The following is a 16,848-nucleotide window of genomic DNA, read 5'->3' as shown; positions in this document are numbered from 1 at the left end:
ACAGAACACAGGTCACTCCTACTGCTCAAACTTTTGGGTGAAGGCAACTTGGCAGGAGACAAAAAAAACCACAGTGAATAGGCTCTGTGCCTTGTGACCAAAGTAAATGAGTAAAAGGTGTGAGGTCACCAGAAACATTTGTTTTCCTCTTTTGAACCCTGCTGTTGCTCAACAGCATCCATACACAACAGGAGAAAGCAGGGCCTCAATTTCAACACTTTATTGCAATTACTCAAGTTTTTACTGCTGTTTACCAATGTTTCATTTTTAAGGGCCCTTTACAAGTTTGTGTTAATTATGTGGCCCCTGCCCACAGGCCTGTTTCCCATGCCACCACCCTCAGGACTGAGGAGTGAAGTGCATGCACACAAGCAGAGACTTGGGATGCAGGCTTCATCCCCTCAAGTCATGTGATGCCTGCAATCTAACAGGACAGCCCTCAAACTTCGTGACCAGAGAGCCAGTCTCTGCCCCAGGGACAAAGACATACCCAATGGGTGGATATGAAAACACACATACACACATATTTTTTAAAAACTCCCTCAAGACCACTTTGTGACTGCACATAAACTCTTGGGTATGTGAGCGTGCAATGGAGCATGGTCAACCCACCAGTGGCCATTCTTAGGGAAAACTGACTCTCCGCGCCCCCCCCCCCCCCCCCCGAAGCCATAGCTGCTGATACATTTTTCTATCATTTCAAATCTGTTGGCACTGGCTACCAAGGGAAGCTCTGCAGTCAGACTGCCTGACCCTGGGAACCGTGTGACTTGACTTAATGTAACACTCTTCTGACCTTGGCCACTTCTGTGATATGCTGGCCAGTCTCCGGTCAGACAGGATAGTAAATCAAGCTCCCACACAAAAGTATGGTCAGGTGAACAGGTGGCTGAGGTGACCACTGTGTGGCAGGACCCAAGAAGATCTAAGACTTATTCTTCATTGTTGGGAAAAGCCACAGATCCAGGTGAAGGGGATCATCTGTGAACGCACGGCCCCCATGCTCCACAAGGACTCCAGTTAGGTTAGCGGTCCCCAGAGCCAATCCATGACATTGGGCTGGGGTGGAACTCTGGGGAGTGGGGCTGAGCCAGGATGGGGTGGTGGTTAACTAAGATCAAGGTGGTGAAGAAAGAGGCTTTTGGGCTCAGCAAGCAGCCGGGGCTCAGAACACCCCATCAGAAAGGTTAAGGGTAGAAGATCCTTCCTAAAGCTGGAAGGGATGGCAGCATGGCCCCTGTACCTTTCAGAAGCACAAGGATCTTGCTGTGGCCAGTGTAGCAGGGTCATGCCGTGCGAGTTTGCTGAGGGATACTTGGTGGGGGACAGATGGCTCTGAGCATTTCTCCTGTTATAGAAATAAAAAGGACTGAAACCATTGCCAATCAGTCACTGACACAGTGGGGATGTCATGATGAGTAAACTAGATGTCCCTACCACCACCACACACTTTCTCTGTGGGAGCACGTCCTCAATGGAAACTTCTGGGGCCACCAAAACAAATGATAAAACATTTTCCCCCAAGAAAATCTCCAAATTATGTCATTCTGACGGTCCATGGTATGGAGCCATAAGTGGTTAGTAAAACCAAGGTATAGCCATACCACAGAAGGATTAAAGAATGAGAAGGCAGAATAGAGAAGAAAGCTTTGTAAAAATCTCCCATGGACCCCAAAGTTCACCTGAGCAGAAGCCTTCATTGTGAGCCCTGACTTGACCTTCCTAACTGTGTTCCCAAGAAGGCATGGATAAAATCCTCTGTTAAAATCCCAAGACCTGCAGGGGGACATACATACTGTGCAAACTCCCTGGCCCTGCATGTGAGGCATGGCCTTTCCCCATTTGAGGATGGGTATGACAGGTTGACCAGGGGCAAGGAAAATATAGGGTGTGTGTGTTTTTCAGCATGGGCATCTTGTTGTCTCCCGGGTCCAGGCCACTGGATCGGCTGCTTCTGCTGCGGCCACCTCTCCCACCATGTCTACAGCTGGGACTTCAGCCTGTTGGCCACAGGCTTGTTGGCAGTGAACTCAGGCCACCAGGCGGCACGCTCCAGCACACCGTGCTGCTGCAGGATGGCTGACCACAGGTTTTTATAGAGCTGCAGGTAGAATGGAGGCTGTAATTAGCAGAGGATAAGAGGCCAGTGTGATAGCGTGATAGCCGCTGGTTTGTGACAACAGGAAATTCTTCACTATCTCTTTTTTGTTTGGAGATGTTAAGATAATGTATGTTTGATTTATATAAGCTTTTTTTTCTAGTAGGAAGTAATTAAGAAAATTTAATTATGAAGTACCATAAAAGCGTTTCTGATGGGAACCATCCCGCTGTGAAATGTTCCCTCCCTGGGAAGTCTCTGACTACAGCGGCCACCCCTACAGCAGCATAGGCTCCTTGCCCCCACCCCTACCCTCACCTCCCACATTTGCCAGGACATGTTATCTTTTCTGAGGCCTGTCCCCAGCTACCCTACAGCTCAGGATGCACAAGCCAGGAGACCGGGGCAGGGGCTTGGGTCCCCAATGGCCCCACTAGAGTCTTAGCTGTTCTTAGCCACAGTTCCTCAGTGAAAACAGGTAGAGTGGAAGCTATCTGGGGGGAAGGTACAGACCTGGGGTATGATATGCCAGCTGCAGACATGGACACCTTGGGCGGAGTCAGCTAGGGCAGAGCCATAACAGAGAAGATGGCTTAGAGGGACCCATGGCACACAGCTGCCCTCTCACACTGCAGACAGAGCCTGCTCCCCCATGAGTGTGAACTTGGCACATTTCACAGTGCTGAGCACCGTGCTGCCCTCGGTGCTCTCTCAGACCCCAAGTTGAGTTTGCACATCAGAAGCTGTGTCTACCTTTAAGAGCTGGGTCGGAGCACCTTACTTATGCTGGAGAGTGTGTGCAGTTCATCACCCTGCCAGGCAGTGACTGGGGGCCATGGGCTGAGCTGCAGCACTCAGACCAGAAGTCCCTTTCCATCCAGGGACAGCTCCTCTCCACCTTCAGCAGGTCCTGATCACAGGGCACAAGCTGCCGTTCCTTCTTCAGGTGGCCTGTAGCGTCCTATCATGCAGGTCCTTACGGATGCCAGAGAGGCCTGTCTGCCTGGGGGGATCCAAGTGAGGCCTGCCACACTCCTCAGTGCTCTGTCCATCAACTCTAACACCAGGGCCCAGATCTCTGCCCATGACTGGCTGTGCTGTGCACAGACCACCTGGCAGGCTTCTGGGCACCCTGGGCTCTTATAAAAATGATACAGTAACACAGTGGGCCATTGGCCCTGCCTGCAGATGCTCCCAATGCATCTGGAATGCTTTGCTCAGCCCTGGTTCATATCTGCTCCCTGGATGCCCATCCCAATGCACATGAAGCCTGAGTGTGCCGATCTTGGGATTCAGGCCGTCCCCAGACAGGCTCCTCCCAGGCTTATGCAGCACCGAATCCAAAGGTGCTTGAAGACAGTGAGCTCCATCCCCTCACAATCGCTCTCCATCTCACAGAAGGACCTGTGGTCCTGGGATGAGCTGGTTCCCATGCCACAGCTCACAACCATCAAACCTCAAGCACGTGGCTGGAACACCTTGCAATGTCATGCTGCCAGAATAATGGAGCCCCGTGGGTAGCAAGGTACTGTGGGAATGTCAGGCTATGAGTTTCTCCCTACATGAGCATCACCTTGTGGTAGGGTGTCACACAGGAAGTTACTTCTGAGCTGGCAGGGCCACCTGACAGAAGCATGGGTGCTTGTGCGAGGGGACAGAGATGGTGGGGCTGGAGCCAGGCCCAGTGAGCAGAATGGTACTCCAGACAGTGTCGTAGCATATGCAAGGGCCTTGTGGTGGGAACCAGCCCAGCACACTGGAACAGAGGGGAGAATGGGGCTGGGGCTGGAGGGCCGGAGCAGTACAGTATAAGATGACAGAGTAACGGGGGTGGGCAGGGCAGGAGGGCGCAGCAGGGGCAGAAGACTTCAGGACATCCTGTGGATGGAGAGGTCTAGCCCACTAACTGCTTCTGAAGAAACCATTCTAGAATTTGGAATTGAGTGGGCTAAGGAACTTAAGTGAGGGCTGTGGGGGCTGTTCAGGTAGGCACACAGGGACAACGGTCCCCTCGACTGGGATGACCAAGGGGTAGTCAGCTGCGCTTGGAGGGCAGGCTATGGGAGAACTTGAAGATGCTCAAGATTTTAAAGCAGAGAAAGCAGTGGAGTCACGTCTGACCTGAAGGGCCAGGGCCAGGGCCAGGAGGGGTAATGGTATCTGTGACTTAGCTGCAGGGCCCATGTGGAAAGCAGGCAGGAAGGGGCAAGGAGGCTGAGACCTCAATCCTCACAGAGGAACTGTATGGCACCCCAGCAGTGAAACTTCCTTGTTCCACAGGGTAAAGGGCCCCCAGGAATGGGTACGCAAGACCACAGAGCTGGAGGGGCAAAGAGCTGTGATACCACCTGTTTTTTCTTGGCCCCAGAAGGCCCCCCATTTGAGACAATTTCCAGGAAGGCATCCAAGACTGCTCACTACCTTAGGACCCGCACAGACTCCAGTCAAGCCTCAATGGTCACAGAGGGCACTCGCCTTACCTCACCATCAGCTCTGCCAATTGGGGAGCCCAGAACAAAGTCAGAAGGGGCGATCACGTCCACTAGGGCCACCGCATCATCTTTCAGCTGTTGGGAAACAAAGTCCGTCCACTTGGTAACACCCCACAGTCTCCAGGGCAACTGAGGAGTAACAGAGCCACTCAGCTGGTTGCTACAGAGCACTGGAAACCTGAGCAGGCGCACAGTGCTCCGAGGCCTCACCGGCCTGGGTTGTAGACTCCCTGGGTGTGTGTTTGCATATTTCTACCATGTCGCCATTCACTCGGGACAGCCAGCGCTCGCTGTTGCAGCAAGGCTGCGAAGTTGGCAGAGGTGAGAGTGCAGCTTGTGAGTGTGTCCCCTGAGGCTCATCCCCAGCCTGTGGCCAATCTGGCAACTGCTGTTCTCAAGCAGGAAAGGAAGTCCAGAAGCCACAAGTGCCCCTGTGCCCCTGTGAAAGCTATCACACTTTCAGCTGAGGTGGTGCTTTTGTGACCCCTGCTTCCTCACACAGACTATTATTAAGCCCCATAGAGCAATCTGCTGTGGAGACGCCCAAGGATTTTCTTGAAATGAAAACAGTCTTTATTTCTTCACAAACTCCTGCCAAGCACACTGAAGTTCAAGCTAACGTTTGGGGGATGGCAGAGTGCAGGCAGACAACCTTGGGATAATGCTGGGGGCTGCAGTGTGGACACAGAGGGACCCAACACAGGTGATGTGACTCACCTGCATACACAGTGCCAAGATGGCATCCTCCATGGCTCTTCCTGCTTGCTCACCAGAAATGTAGCCACCTGCAAGCATAGAGTTGTCACACACCCCTCAGCCCTGTGACCACAGCCCATCAGAAGTGGCTTTTCCACTCAGCCTCATTAGGCCTTTTGGACAGAGGTGTCAGCACTGGCTAGCCCTACTGTGTCACACAAGGAATGTGCTGGCTCAGGCCAGCTCTGAGGGTCCTTGTCCCTGGGCGTGTGTCAGTGCTGGTTGAGAAGCTGTGAGGGAGGCCAGGCCCTGAGGCCTATGGCTGGGTGGAATCCTATCACAGGAAGGGCACGGAGTACACAGGTAGGCATCTGTCAGCATCAGACTGCACAGGTGCCCAGATGCGCTGCAGGTGGGTGAGAGCTGGCAGCCAAGGGGGTTCATGGGGGCTGTGGTGTGGGGGGCACACAGGCCTCTGAAGCCACCAGGGGACAGAGTAAGAGACCCAGCCCCTTGGTGTCACTTCAAGCCCACAGCAGCCTTCCTGTAGAATCTCTCCAGTGATTTGTACAGCTGGGAGTATACTGGTGGGAGGAACTACTCTGTGATGGCTTTCACTAGAGAGAAAGGCACCTGGTCACTAGACTTTCTCAGCTGAGGCCTAAGTTCCAGCCTCACCTCGGTAGAGCAGGGCTGTATGCTGGCTCAGGGACCACAGGCCATAGAGTGTGCTGAGCCGCCTCAGCACAGCCTGCAGAGATGGAGGCACGCTGGAGCTGTGTGTGTGCTCATGGAATCGCTGCACCACAGTGAGCTCCAAGAAGACCAGGGCCAGGGGCCGGCAGTAGTACACCTGCAAACGGAACAAAGGCCTGGTGTGTGCTGGAGGTTGTCAATCACTATGACTGTACAACTGGGTCTCCTATGAGGAGGGACCACAGGGAACTGTAGACTCAAATCCACATTCAAACATTCATCCTAGGTCAGTTCTGTGAGGCTAAGCACCATGCACACAGAAACACACACACACACACACACACACACACACACACGCATGCATGCACGCACGCACACGCACATCCTGGAGTGAAGCTAAGCCCTGTGCAGGGAAGGCTATAACATTTACACACTCCAAGACTTGGCCCCATGCCCAACTCTCAAGAGACTAGAGACCCAACAGGCTGTCACTACATTACTGTGACACCAACAAGTGGTCCAGGGCACAGGATCTGTCTTCCTGTGTGGCAGAGGAGCACAGGTTCTACTGGACAGGGGGTAATGCTGCACTGTTCTCCAGGGCTTCTGAAATGCAGTCCCCGTTTCTATACTGCATGTGAGATTGGCGAGCGGCTGCAGGCCCTGTGGGATCCCCTCTCCAGCTACAGACTGATGACCTCCCTAGGGAGGCTAGCCAATAAAGACCCCTTGGGTGGCCTTCTCTGATAACCTAACTGGATGCTGATGGCTGTCAGCACATCTTTCCCTGCTTGCCCCTAATGCACTGCCTCACCTGAACTGCTTGACTATGAACCCAAGCACAGCTGCTTCAGGGGTGGGGGTAGAGGATACCAAGCCAGGTGGCCAGAGAGTAGGAGGTACTGCGGCCTTTCCCAGCTGAGGACGGTGGCTGAGAAGTACTGGACCGAGGGTGAGAAGGGGTGAGGGGTGGGTGTGGAGGCTCTGCCTCACTGACAGCCCTTACTGTGGGTCCAGGTTCTTACGCCTCACGCTCCACTCCAGCTGTTGCTGCTCTGGTTTCCAGCAGCCGCCATTCGGCACTGTAAATACAGCACTCTTCATCTCTCCCACAGGCAGCAAGGCTGGGTATTAAACTTTACAGGGTGTAGGGCCTGCAACTGCCAGGACGTTGACTTCTCCCAACAGACACCAGAGCAAGCTGAACAGGTGCAAACTGTAAAACAAACCTACCTGGCTGTTGTTTCTTGCTTCAAAGTCACTGCCTGTAGACTTTTTCTCTTGACAGAATTTCTGATGACTCCCTTGGAGCAGGTAGCAGACAAGCCAGCGGTATGCTGCCAGGAGAGCTTTGGAGGGGACACAGGAAACAACTGAGGGCACCAGTCATCACCACACCTGTAACCCTGGGCATACAGCACTGCTGGCCATGTATGCCTGACTGGTCTTCATGAGGGTGGTAGAGGATGGGCAGTTTTGCAGAGAGAGAAATGCAGTCACTGAGAGTATCTGCCCGAGGCCCTCTACCAGATGGAGTTGACAGGGTGGTTGTGACTGACAGCATTTCCACACTGTCATTGCAGCTTTGAGACAGCAGATCACAGGGCCACTAAGACACAGTGACTGCTAAGACACAGTGACTGCTCTTTCAGGGGCACTGAGGCCAGCATGGGCATCCGGGTGCTTAGTCGCTAAGGATGGCCAGAAGCTGAGAGGATGGGCACCTGTATTTCCATCCCTAGTCTCACTGGTCAGCTAGAGGGCTATAGGTTGGCACTTGCCCTGCCAAGGCCTCAGCCTGGCATGCTGTTCTCTACAAGCCCCCACTGGCAGCAGAAAGCCAGTCACAGAGGAAAGGGCCAGGGCTGGTTGTTGGGACCTGGTCAGCGAAATGTCAGAGAGGCAGAAGGTGTGTGGGGGGGGCTCATCCTTCCTGCCATACCTGGGCTGACTTCCCACACTACTCAGAACACAGGGCACTGGTGAGTGAGGACACACAGCCTTGAATAGAAAATAGGTTCTGACCAGCTACATGGTGGAGTCCATGCTCTCCACACCCCACATCCCAGGATAAAAAGGCTTAGCACCTGATCCAAAGGACCTGCAGGTTTCAGGGACCAATGAGCAAGGGGACTTCTGCTAGGTACCTGGTCATGGCTCAGAGCCCCTGGGGAGGAAACAGGGGTCTGGCCACATCAGATTGGGCCTATTTCCTCCGGTATCACAGAGCCTGTTCCCAGGATACTCTGATGCCATAGAGTATCTGGCTGTGATAGCCAGGGAAGGGTGGTAGCACTTACACTGGGGTGGCAATTGACAGGGGCAGGTGGTCAATCCTGATGGTCATCCTTGAACCTTAAATGTCATCCTTAGCATGTCAAAAATCTGCATCAACTTCTGGGGGCCATAGTCAAGGCTGGGGAGATGTCTATCCATCCTTAGTTCACATGGCTCACTGTTCCCCAGATCCCCCCAAAGGATCAAGTCATGGGCAGCAGGAAGGTGGGTGCCACAGAAACCTTTCCAAGATTTAGCCAGAAAAGCACTTGCCCCTGTCAATTGCCACCCCAGTGTAAGTGCTACCACCCTTCCCTGGCCAGGCTCATTCCTGGGGCAATGACAGGAAAAGCAGGGCAATGGAGGGGAGGATGCCAGTACCTGCTGAGTCCAACCAGTCTGCTTTGCTGGAGCCCATGAACTTCTGGCCCAAGATTCCAGGGTATGCTTCCAGAAAGTCCACTGTCTTGAGAGGGCTTGTGAAGGCAGCTCCGTCTAGGGCACACACCTCTGTGACTTGGGAGAAAGACAAGGAGCCCCTACCCACAGAGCCTAACCTGCTAGTTCATCCATTTCCGGCTAAGCACCCCAGTCTGCCTGCACCTAGGAAGATCCTCTGCCACCAGGTGATGGCCTTTATTCACCCTGCAGATGGCCCATCTTTGTTTAACTTTTTATTTTTGAGATAAGTTTCCTTCCTTCATTCCTTCTTTCCCTCCCTCCCTCCCTTCCTTACTTTTTTTTTTGTTGTTGTTGTTTTTTGTTTTTTGTTTTTGGAGACAAGGTTTCTCTGTGAAGCCTTGGCTATCTGGAACTTGTTCTATAGTTCTATAGACCAGGATGGCTTCGAACTCAGAGATCCATCTGCCTCTGCCTCCTGAGTGCTGGGATTAAAAGCATGTGCCACCACTGCCTAGTGAGACAATGTTTTGCCCTAACTTGAGAAGCTCCCTCCTTGATGGACTGGCCGCCATGCCTGGTTTGAGGACATATATTGATACAAGCTTGGAATCTGCAGAGCCTGAGAGTCCTGAGTCCTGTGCCCTGCAGAGCTCAGCCTCCCACAGAGGTGCCTACCTTGGAGCCGGTGTTCCAGGAGGCTGAGCAGGTAGTTGCTGGTCTGCTGTAGTAGGACGTTGTTGTCACCCTCATAGGTGCAGTTTGGATCATTGTCATTTCTGAGGTCACCAAGCCGATTTACTGCAAAAAACGCCACAGTGTCATCCAAGGTGCTCTGAGAGGTGCCCCTCCCACAGGCCTACCCATCCAGAGGCAGGAAGTGCTGGCCTCCCTGCCCCTTGACCCACATCTGCTGGCTGTGTCCCCGCTGTTCCCCATCCTTAGGGAAGAAAAGTAACCTCCAGGTATGGGATGGCACAAGAACAGCCAGCACAGGGTTGGTGGCAGTGAGGACCTAGAACTGTCACCTTCCTGCCTAGCAGGGCTTCCCCAGAGTGTTGGGACCACTCCAGAGACAGGATTTGGGGATACTCTTCTATAGCTAATTGAAACCTTAAAAAGCCTATTTCCAGCCAGAGACTGTTCACACCATCTCCTGCTATGTGAGCAGCTAGGGCCTGCGTGCACTTCACGAGATGCCCTAGCTGCCTGAGGCAAGTCATCCAGAACCAGCCTCACAGCCCTTCCTCTCTGGTGGAAAACATTCCCTCTGAGGCAGATGGAGAAGCCAGCCCAGCCCCTCCATGCTATGCTATAGCTAACCCACTAGGTAAAGGCGTGGGGTTAGACCTCCTGGGGACTCAGACAGCTGACATGTAACCTTAAGTTGGCTTTTTACATTCCTGTTGACTTTGGTCCCTGCATCCTGACTGGTAAGTCATGAGCTGTGAGTCAGTCATGGCTGCGTCTGTAGTACTTAGAGATGTAATTTCCTTATTCTATTTAAAACCAGACCAAAGATAAACTTTATGTGTTTTTGTGAGTTACAACAACAAATAAAAGCCCTACCAAGAACACTGTGGAAGGGACAAAAATAGGCAAGCACATAATTCAGCCATGGTCACTGCGAGGCAGTGCTAGTAAGAGAGTCGCGTGTGGAGGGATGGAGGCCACGCCAGAACATGCTGAGTGGCAGGGGCAGGCTACAGGGAGCACCAAATCCAGACCATCTCAGGAGCATCCACGGCTGCACGGCAGCCCGAGTCATCTCTCGGCCACTGACGGGCTGCCGGTTCTGCACTGTGCACAGCAGAGGCCAGCCTTGAGCGGCCAGCTATTGTTAGTCACCTCTGATGGGGATAGCAGAAGTCCCGCAGGTGACAGGCAGCGCGTGGAGGTCTGGGTAAGCACCCTAAATTAATGGTAGAGAAGTATGTCCTGGTCACTGTATACTAGTACTGTATACTAGCTATAGTGCTATAGGCCCGGTCCTCTGTTATATGCACTGACTCCTTGGAAGAACCGACATGCTGAATGTATAATTCTACCATCTTCTAAGAAAGCCGAGGCATAGTGAAGGTAACCTGTGCAGTTACCATGGAGACCACAGCAGGCTCTGACTGGGCAGACTGGCTGTTCACCTGCAGTCATGTACCAGCTGCTTGTGTGATGTGATGCTCGGCACCAGTAAGGCACATCTTGTCCAGGTTTCAGAACTACATTAAAACCAAAGCTGGTTTCCTACCGAGTCATCAGCCAGATGTCTCACTGAAGTAACCTGTTAACTCCGCTCACACATATTTCACATTTCCTCATTATCCCAACTTTTGACCAGGAAGCATGAAGTATCAGAAAGTGGCAACTGGGTAGGACAGGGGTTGGTGAACTTGCCCTGTGCCAGATCAGAGGGTAAATAATTCAGGTCTCTGTCATGAGGACATAGCACTGCTGCTTCAATGTGGAAACAGCCAGAGAAAGTGTGCCTGAGTGAGTATGACCGTATCCCAATACAATCTTATCAGAAAAACAGGCTGCAGTTTGTGGAACCCTGACCTCGTAACCAATGGGAGAACCGAGGATGGAAAACTGCCCCAAACTAACCCAAACTTACTGCCCAGATAGCCGTGTCCCCCGCATGCTTCACGGCACTCCTGGATCCCCCGCTGAGCTGTCCATGAGGCTAGGGGCTTGCCAGCCGATGCCAGTGCATGGATCTCACGTCCAAGCTCTGCCTGTGGGAGACAGCCCAAGGGGAGGTCAAGACAGACCCTGGCCATTCATGTCAGGCCCCAGCTTCAGCACTGGCGAAAAGGAAAACCCACTGCACAGGCTCACAGCATGAAAACAAGTGCATCGCAGTTCTGCATGGAAAACACATCTCAAGGGCAGCATATCCATTGCAGACTGCTGGCAAGTGCCTGTTAGACTTGGCTCCTGCAAGTTCTTGGATGTGTAGTGAACATGGCCATCTGCAGAGAAGACCACAAGATCAGCACAACACTGGAGCCAGTGCGGCCTTCTGAGGAGAGGGAGGTCTAGGGCCATAGTCCTGCAGAAGTTTGGTGATGGCTTAGCGGCACGGGCACCCCCGGGCTTCCTTCCTGAAGCTCGAACCTGCTTCACACACATCCTCATCTCCACTTCATTGAACGCAATGTCTGCTACACAAAATGATTCCTTTAGCCAACTGTGTCTGTCTCAGGTAAGGAGAGTTTCAGTTACCATTGTGCCTGGCTGGGTTCAACCACACAGTTTCAGAAAGACAAACAGGAGAACGGTGTCAGCAGGCAAGTTACAGACTCACTAGGGAAAGCATGTTTGGCTCCTTCGAGTCAGCAGCACCCCTCAGGAGCCTGCTCCTATCCAGGGAGCCATGCCAGCATGTGCAATGCTCCAACCTCTCACTCCAGATGGGCGCTGGGCATCCCAATGCAGCTCATCTGACAGGCTGTTTAGGACAGAGAACATGGCCACAGTCTGTAGCACTTCTAGTCTGCTCCTAGACCCATGTCTTCTGATTGACGTCTGATTTCCACTGAGGGGGCAGCACAAGGAGGGGCCAAGCACTAGCCCCATAGGTTACCAACAGAGAAGTCAGCAACAGACTTCACTGTGCAGAACAGCCGACCCAGTGGGGCTGCATGCTCACTTCTGGCACAAATCCTGGACTGTCAATTCAGAGGGAGTGGATTCAGACCTCTGTGCAGTTGTTTAAGAAAAGACAAGAGCTGAGATAGCCTCTGAGCACGGCAACACGGAGTGTGAAAATCATCGTGCACTAAAGAAACTGTGAGCTCTGCTCTGCCAGCGCATCCCTAAGAAATGGGGTAACGAATGGAGTCCAAACTGCAAGTCACTGGGCAGCTGAAGGAATTCACACAGGCTCTGTTCCCATAGCCAGCTGCTTTTGTTTGGCCACAATGCTGAAACGGGGCTGCTCGACCTCGGCAACGGTAAGCAGATGCCTCACCTGCCTGGCACTGTGGTCTCCCTTGATCAGGCCACTCTGTAGCTCTATCACATCCAAGAAGAGTGTCTTAGAGAAGTGGTCCAAGGCATAGGCAGCTGCCAGGTATGGAAGTAGGCGCCATTGCTGAGGGAAACAAGATACATGACAGATACTCAGAGGGGCTGGCCCAGTTAACCAGTCTACCACTGACCCTGGGAACCTGGAGTCAGCTTCCTTGGGAATGGAGGAAACCCATTGCTGGTGGCAAGTCAGTCTAAGACAGGCACCTATTTTTTATTTTACGAGTATGCATGTTTTCCCTGCATGTACTACATATATGCACTTCATGTATACCTGGTACCCAAGGTCAGAAGAAGGTATCAGATTCCTCAGGAGCTGGAGTTACAGATGGTTGTGAGTCACCATATGGATGCTGAGAACCAAACCCAGGTACTTTGGAAGAGCAGCCAGTGCTTTAAACCGCCAAGCTTTCTCTTCAGCCCTAGCGCCACACTTCTTGAATCCATGAAAGGTGACCAATCACCCTGGGGCGGGGGACACTCACATGCTGGCACTTGACACCCACTGCTGGATGGACAGATGGATGAGGAGATGAATGGATTGGAGGGTTCAGGTGGGGCCTGAAAGGGACCCAGTGAGCCGCCACCGTGGCTGTTCCATATGTGCAAAGTGTCAGATCTTATGTCAGTTGTTTCCATTGCCAACTCTGTAAGCCTTTTGCAGCCCCAGGAAGTGGCAGCACCAATGAGGACCGGGGTTAGAGCTCCTTAGCCACTGGGCTTCCCTTGGCACCCGGAAGAGTCACTATGTCATTGCCATAGAAACAGGGATGATAGCACAGTAGGGCACGTGGGCCACCCAGGCATGGTGGGACAGTTTGTTTTTTAATATCCACTTCCTAAACAGCTCGTTGCCGACATAAGAGGAAAGTGAAGAGAAAGGTCTCATTTCCATAGACTGTCACTCAAACACCTAAGCCAGACTTGGTAACCAGGTCACCTACCTGGTCCTTATCCCCATAAAGTGGGGTCATGACTGCCCCTCTGGCTACAAAGGGCACCCGATCAGAACATGCAGTGGGGATCACAGGAGGTGGCGGTGATGGGCCCTTTTCCACTTAAGGCCTCTGTGCTTTGCCCCATTGCTGCCTCTGAGGATGCAAGGCTGGGTCCCATTTCTACTGCTTTAAAGACCACAATGTTTAAAGGGCTGGGCTCACCTGCTTGACTTCCTCAAGGTCATTTCTTAGGTATGGGGCAGACAAGTCAAAGATGTAGCTTGACTCAGGACAGCATCACCTGCCAAAGCAGGGTGACCTCATCTACACAGTCATCAGGCTCCCACCTGCCACCAGAGCCCCTGGCTCTTCTTCGCCTGTTTGCCTCCTTTTGACGATACATATGCCGTTTTAATTAAAAGTCACCCTAAGGCCCTGGTGCCTGGCAGGCGCAATGTGGCCCATTGTCCTAGTCTCAGGGCATTCCCTGACAACTCTCACCAACTCCCAGGAGCCAAGAAGAGCAAGCAGTACCTGCAGGGGATATTCAAGGACAGGAATTTCTTCCTCGTCTGTGGGTCCAAACTGACACCGTGTGGCTGAGAATCGGAGCGCTATGGACACGGCCAGTTTCAGGTTGGCCACAGAGAAGCCAATAATGGAGATGCGTCCTATGGACAGGCTGCCCAAGGATGCTCCCAAACGTTGCCGGACATCCTGGGAGAGAGAAGCAGGGTCACATGCCAGCCAGGTGTTATGCAGCCTCAGAGAATACCCCAAAGATGAAGGTGTACCCCAGATGCATCGTGAGCAGAGGAGAGGGCTCCCAACTGCCCAAGGAGGGAGCTCTGGGTACAGAAGCACCGTGACTGAGCTTATGAAGCTCCTTTCCTTTGGTGACCTGTGAACTGTCCACCTGAGGGCGCTGTGCCCTGCCTTTTCCTGGGTGGGCACCAGAATGCAGGGTGGTCCAGCACGGGGCTCCACATCCACCAGGCACTCTGCTGGCACATGGCTCCCGGATCCCAGCTGCCAAGCTCCTGTGTGCTCAGCGTTCCGGTCTCACCGTCAATGCCACTGCTCTTTACTCTGTTTGGCACTGGCATGCTCAGGCCCCTCGGTGGTGATGTGGACAGCCTGGTGTCCTTGCTCCTTGTCCCCAGCAGCTGCTCTGGGTTTGGGTCCTTCTTCCAAATTAGTGTAGTGTGTATATGATAGGCTTGCAGACAGGGAACATTTGTCACACTCTCATGTAGAGAACACAGTTTTGTTGGCGTTAAAAATATTTAAATTTGATGGGCGATGGTGGCATGCGCTTTTAATCCTAGCATTTGGGAGGCAGAGGCAGGCGGGTAACGGTGGTGGTTATTCACCTGTCTCCAGCAGCATGATTTCTGAACCTCCTCTGTAATGATCCTGTTTTTCCCTGTGTGTCAGTAGATAGCTTTTCCTCTTTATAACAACTCAGATCCTTTCAGCAGTCTTTCCTGCTCTAGCTGGGGACACTGGTCTGTCACTTCTCTGGACCCTGCTGTGGTAGGCAGGGCGCTCACCTCACCAGGAATTTCCACAGCATTCTTTCTTCCACGTGACGGTAAATTTTACTTGGTTGCTTTCATATTATTCTGTGTCTTATGCGGCTTCTTGGCTCCCAGGGCTAATGTCTCTCAAGTAACTTTGCTGCATTCATTCTCGCTTTCCCACCAGGCAAAGGGTGAAGGCTGTCTGAGGAGTGTCCTTCCTGGGAGTGTCCTCCTGGCACATCTCCTCCTGGAGCTCTGTTCTCAGGGTCAGCCACCTGCCCGTGTACTCACCACTCTCTAGAGCTGTGGGCTGCCCCATGGTTCATCTCCACCCATAGCCTGACCACTCTCAGTTATCACCACATCTGGCTACCCCATCTGGACACAGCTTTCCACGTGACACTCCTGTGGTGCTATTGGTGGAAATGGCCCCCATAGGCTCATATGTTTGAATACTGCCCGTGGAACTGTTTGGGGAGGATGGCCTTGTTAGAAGTGGGCAGGCCTTGGGGTTTCAAAACGCTCACACCATTCCCGGTGTGCCACTCTCTGTCTCGTGAATCAAGACGCAAGCTCCCGGCTGTTCCTGCCGCCATGCCTTTACTCCGCCACCACGCTAACCTTTTGAAACCACGTGTTCCAAATTAAACACTCTTTTAAGAGCTGCCTTGGTCATAGTGTCTTACCACAGCAATAGTAATCAAGGCAGCGAGATGCTCTGGGAGAGTAGCCTCCTACCCAAGGAGACATAGATACCTATCCAGAAAATGCCGCCAGATCCAGGCCACCCTGCCCACCAACACTGCAGTTACGTTCCTTCTCTGCTGACGGTACCAAACCCAACCAAGACTGGTGTGTGGAATTCCCAGGGCCAGCTGCTCCTTGGGTAATCTCCAACACACAGGGACAGACACTTGGGAAGTCCTATCCACAGATACCCACAGTCCACTGGTACCTTAAAGGGGGTGCTGTAAGTGCCCTCGGAGGTGATATTCCCAGTTCGGTCCAGGAGGTTCTGGCGAGGAATTCGAACTTTGTGGAACATGGCGAATCTGTGCAGGAGAAGAGGCGGGCATTCGTCATACAGTCCCACAAGAGCCTGGCACATGGCTCCTGGGCTTTCCTCCTCTCCCCACGATGAAGGCAACATCAGCCTCAAAGACAAGGGGCGTGTGTGATGGGGCCATGTGTGGACCACCATGGTCCAGCTCCTCACTCCCCAGGATGGAGGTGCTCCCATGTTACTGGCTAGAGAAGCCCCACACCCGAAGAGCCTGCAGTCCGGTCTACTGCTTGGGAACTGATCTGCTTCCCCTGAGCAGCTAGGAAAAGAGTCCGACAGGTGTTGCTAGGGATACTGAGCACTGAAAATCCAAGACATTCTGCAAGGTTTAAGGAAGAAGCTTGTACAAAGTTACAAATCTATGTCAACTGCAAAATAAAACGCACTTGAAAATCTTAGTGGCTCCTATAGCAGTGAGTCTGGTGGCTAAGATGCTATACAAACGCAGGACCTCATCAGTCCCCAGCTACCATCTGTGATGATGGTAGGACAGCCTGCTGTTCCTCACCCGCATCTGACCTCCTTCAGTCCCTGGGGATGCAGCCTCACTCCAGCTGAGCTGCCCTCATTAAACAGCAGGCGCAAGCAAGGTATTTCAAAAAGGACACGCCCTAATCAAAACCATGCTGTGACACTT

The 16,848-nt window shown here is 52.8% G+C and overlaps 1 protein-coding gene across 4 annotated transcripts in view; it reads right to left on the bottom strand.

The window, feature by feature from the left end:
- Positions 1-205: 205 nt before the first annotated feature.
- Acox3 (acyl-CoA oxidase 3, pristanoyl) overlaps positions 206-16,848 on the bottom strand; it is a 32,495-nt gene continuing 15,852 nt past the window's right edge. For 2 of the 4 annotated variants that reach the window (XM_040746957.1, XM_040746958.1), the window contains exons 9-19: positions 16,104-16,200; positions 14,160-14,342; positions 12,629-12,751; positions 11,270-11,390; positions 9,337-9,459; positions 8,641-8,754; positions 7,216-7,331; positions 5,965-6,139; positions 5,308-5,375; positions 4,579-4,719; positions 206-2,101 (exon numbers count right to left, since the gene is read on the bottom strand). In XM_040746957.1, coding sequence (XP_040602891.1) covers positions 1,982-2,101; positions 4,579-4,719; positions 5,308-5,375; positions 5,965-6,139; positions 7,216-7,331; positions 8,641-8,754; positions 9,337-9,459; positions 11,270-11,390; positions 12,629-12,751; positions 14,160-14,342; positions 16,104-16,200 — 1,381 coding nt within the window. In that variant the 3' untranslated portion in view covers positions 206-1,981. The remainder of the gene's footprint in view (positions 2,102-4,578; positions 4,720-5,307; positions 5,376-5,964; positions 6,140-7,215; positions 7,332-8,640; positions 8,755-9,336; positions 9,460-11,269; positions 11,391-12,628; positions 12,752-14,159; positions 14,343-16,103; positions 16,201-16,848) is intronic. The other 2 variants (XM_040746959.1, XM_040746960.1) reach the window with 2 other exon arrangements.

Source organism: Mesocricetus auratus, unplaced genomic scaffold, assembly GCF_017639785.1.
Source record: "Mesocricetus auratus isolate SY011 unplaced genomic scaffold, BCM_Maur_2.0 Super-Scaffold_100006, whole genome shotgun sequence".
NCBI classification, from domain to species: Eukaryota; Metazoa; Chordata; class Mammalia; order Rodentia; family Cricetidae; genus Mesocricetus; species Mesocricetus auratus.
This window is presented reverse-complemented; position numbering and strand designations above follow the sequence as displayed.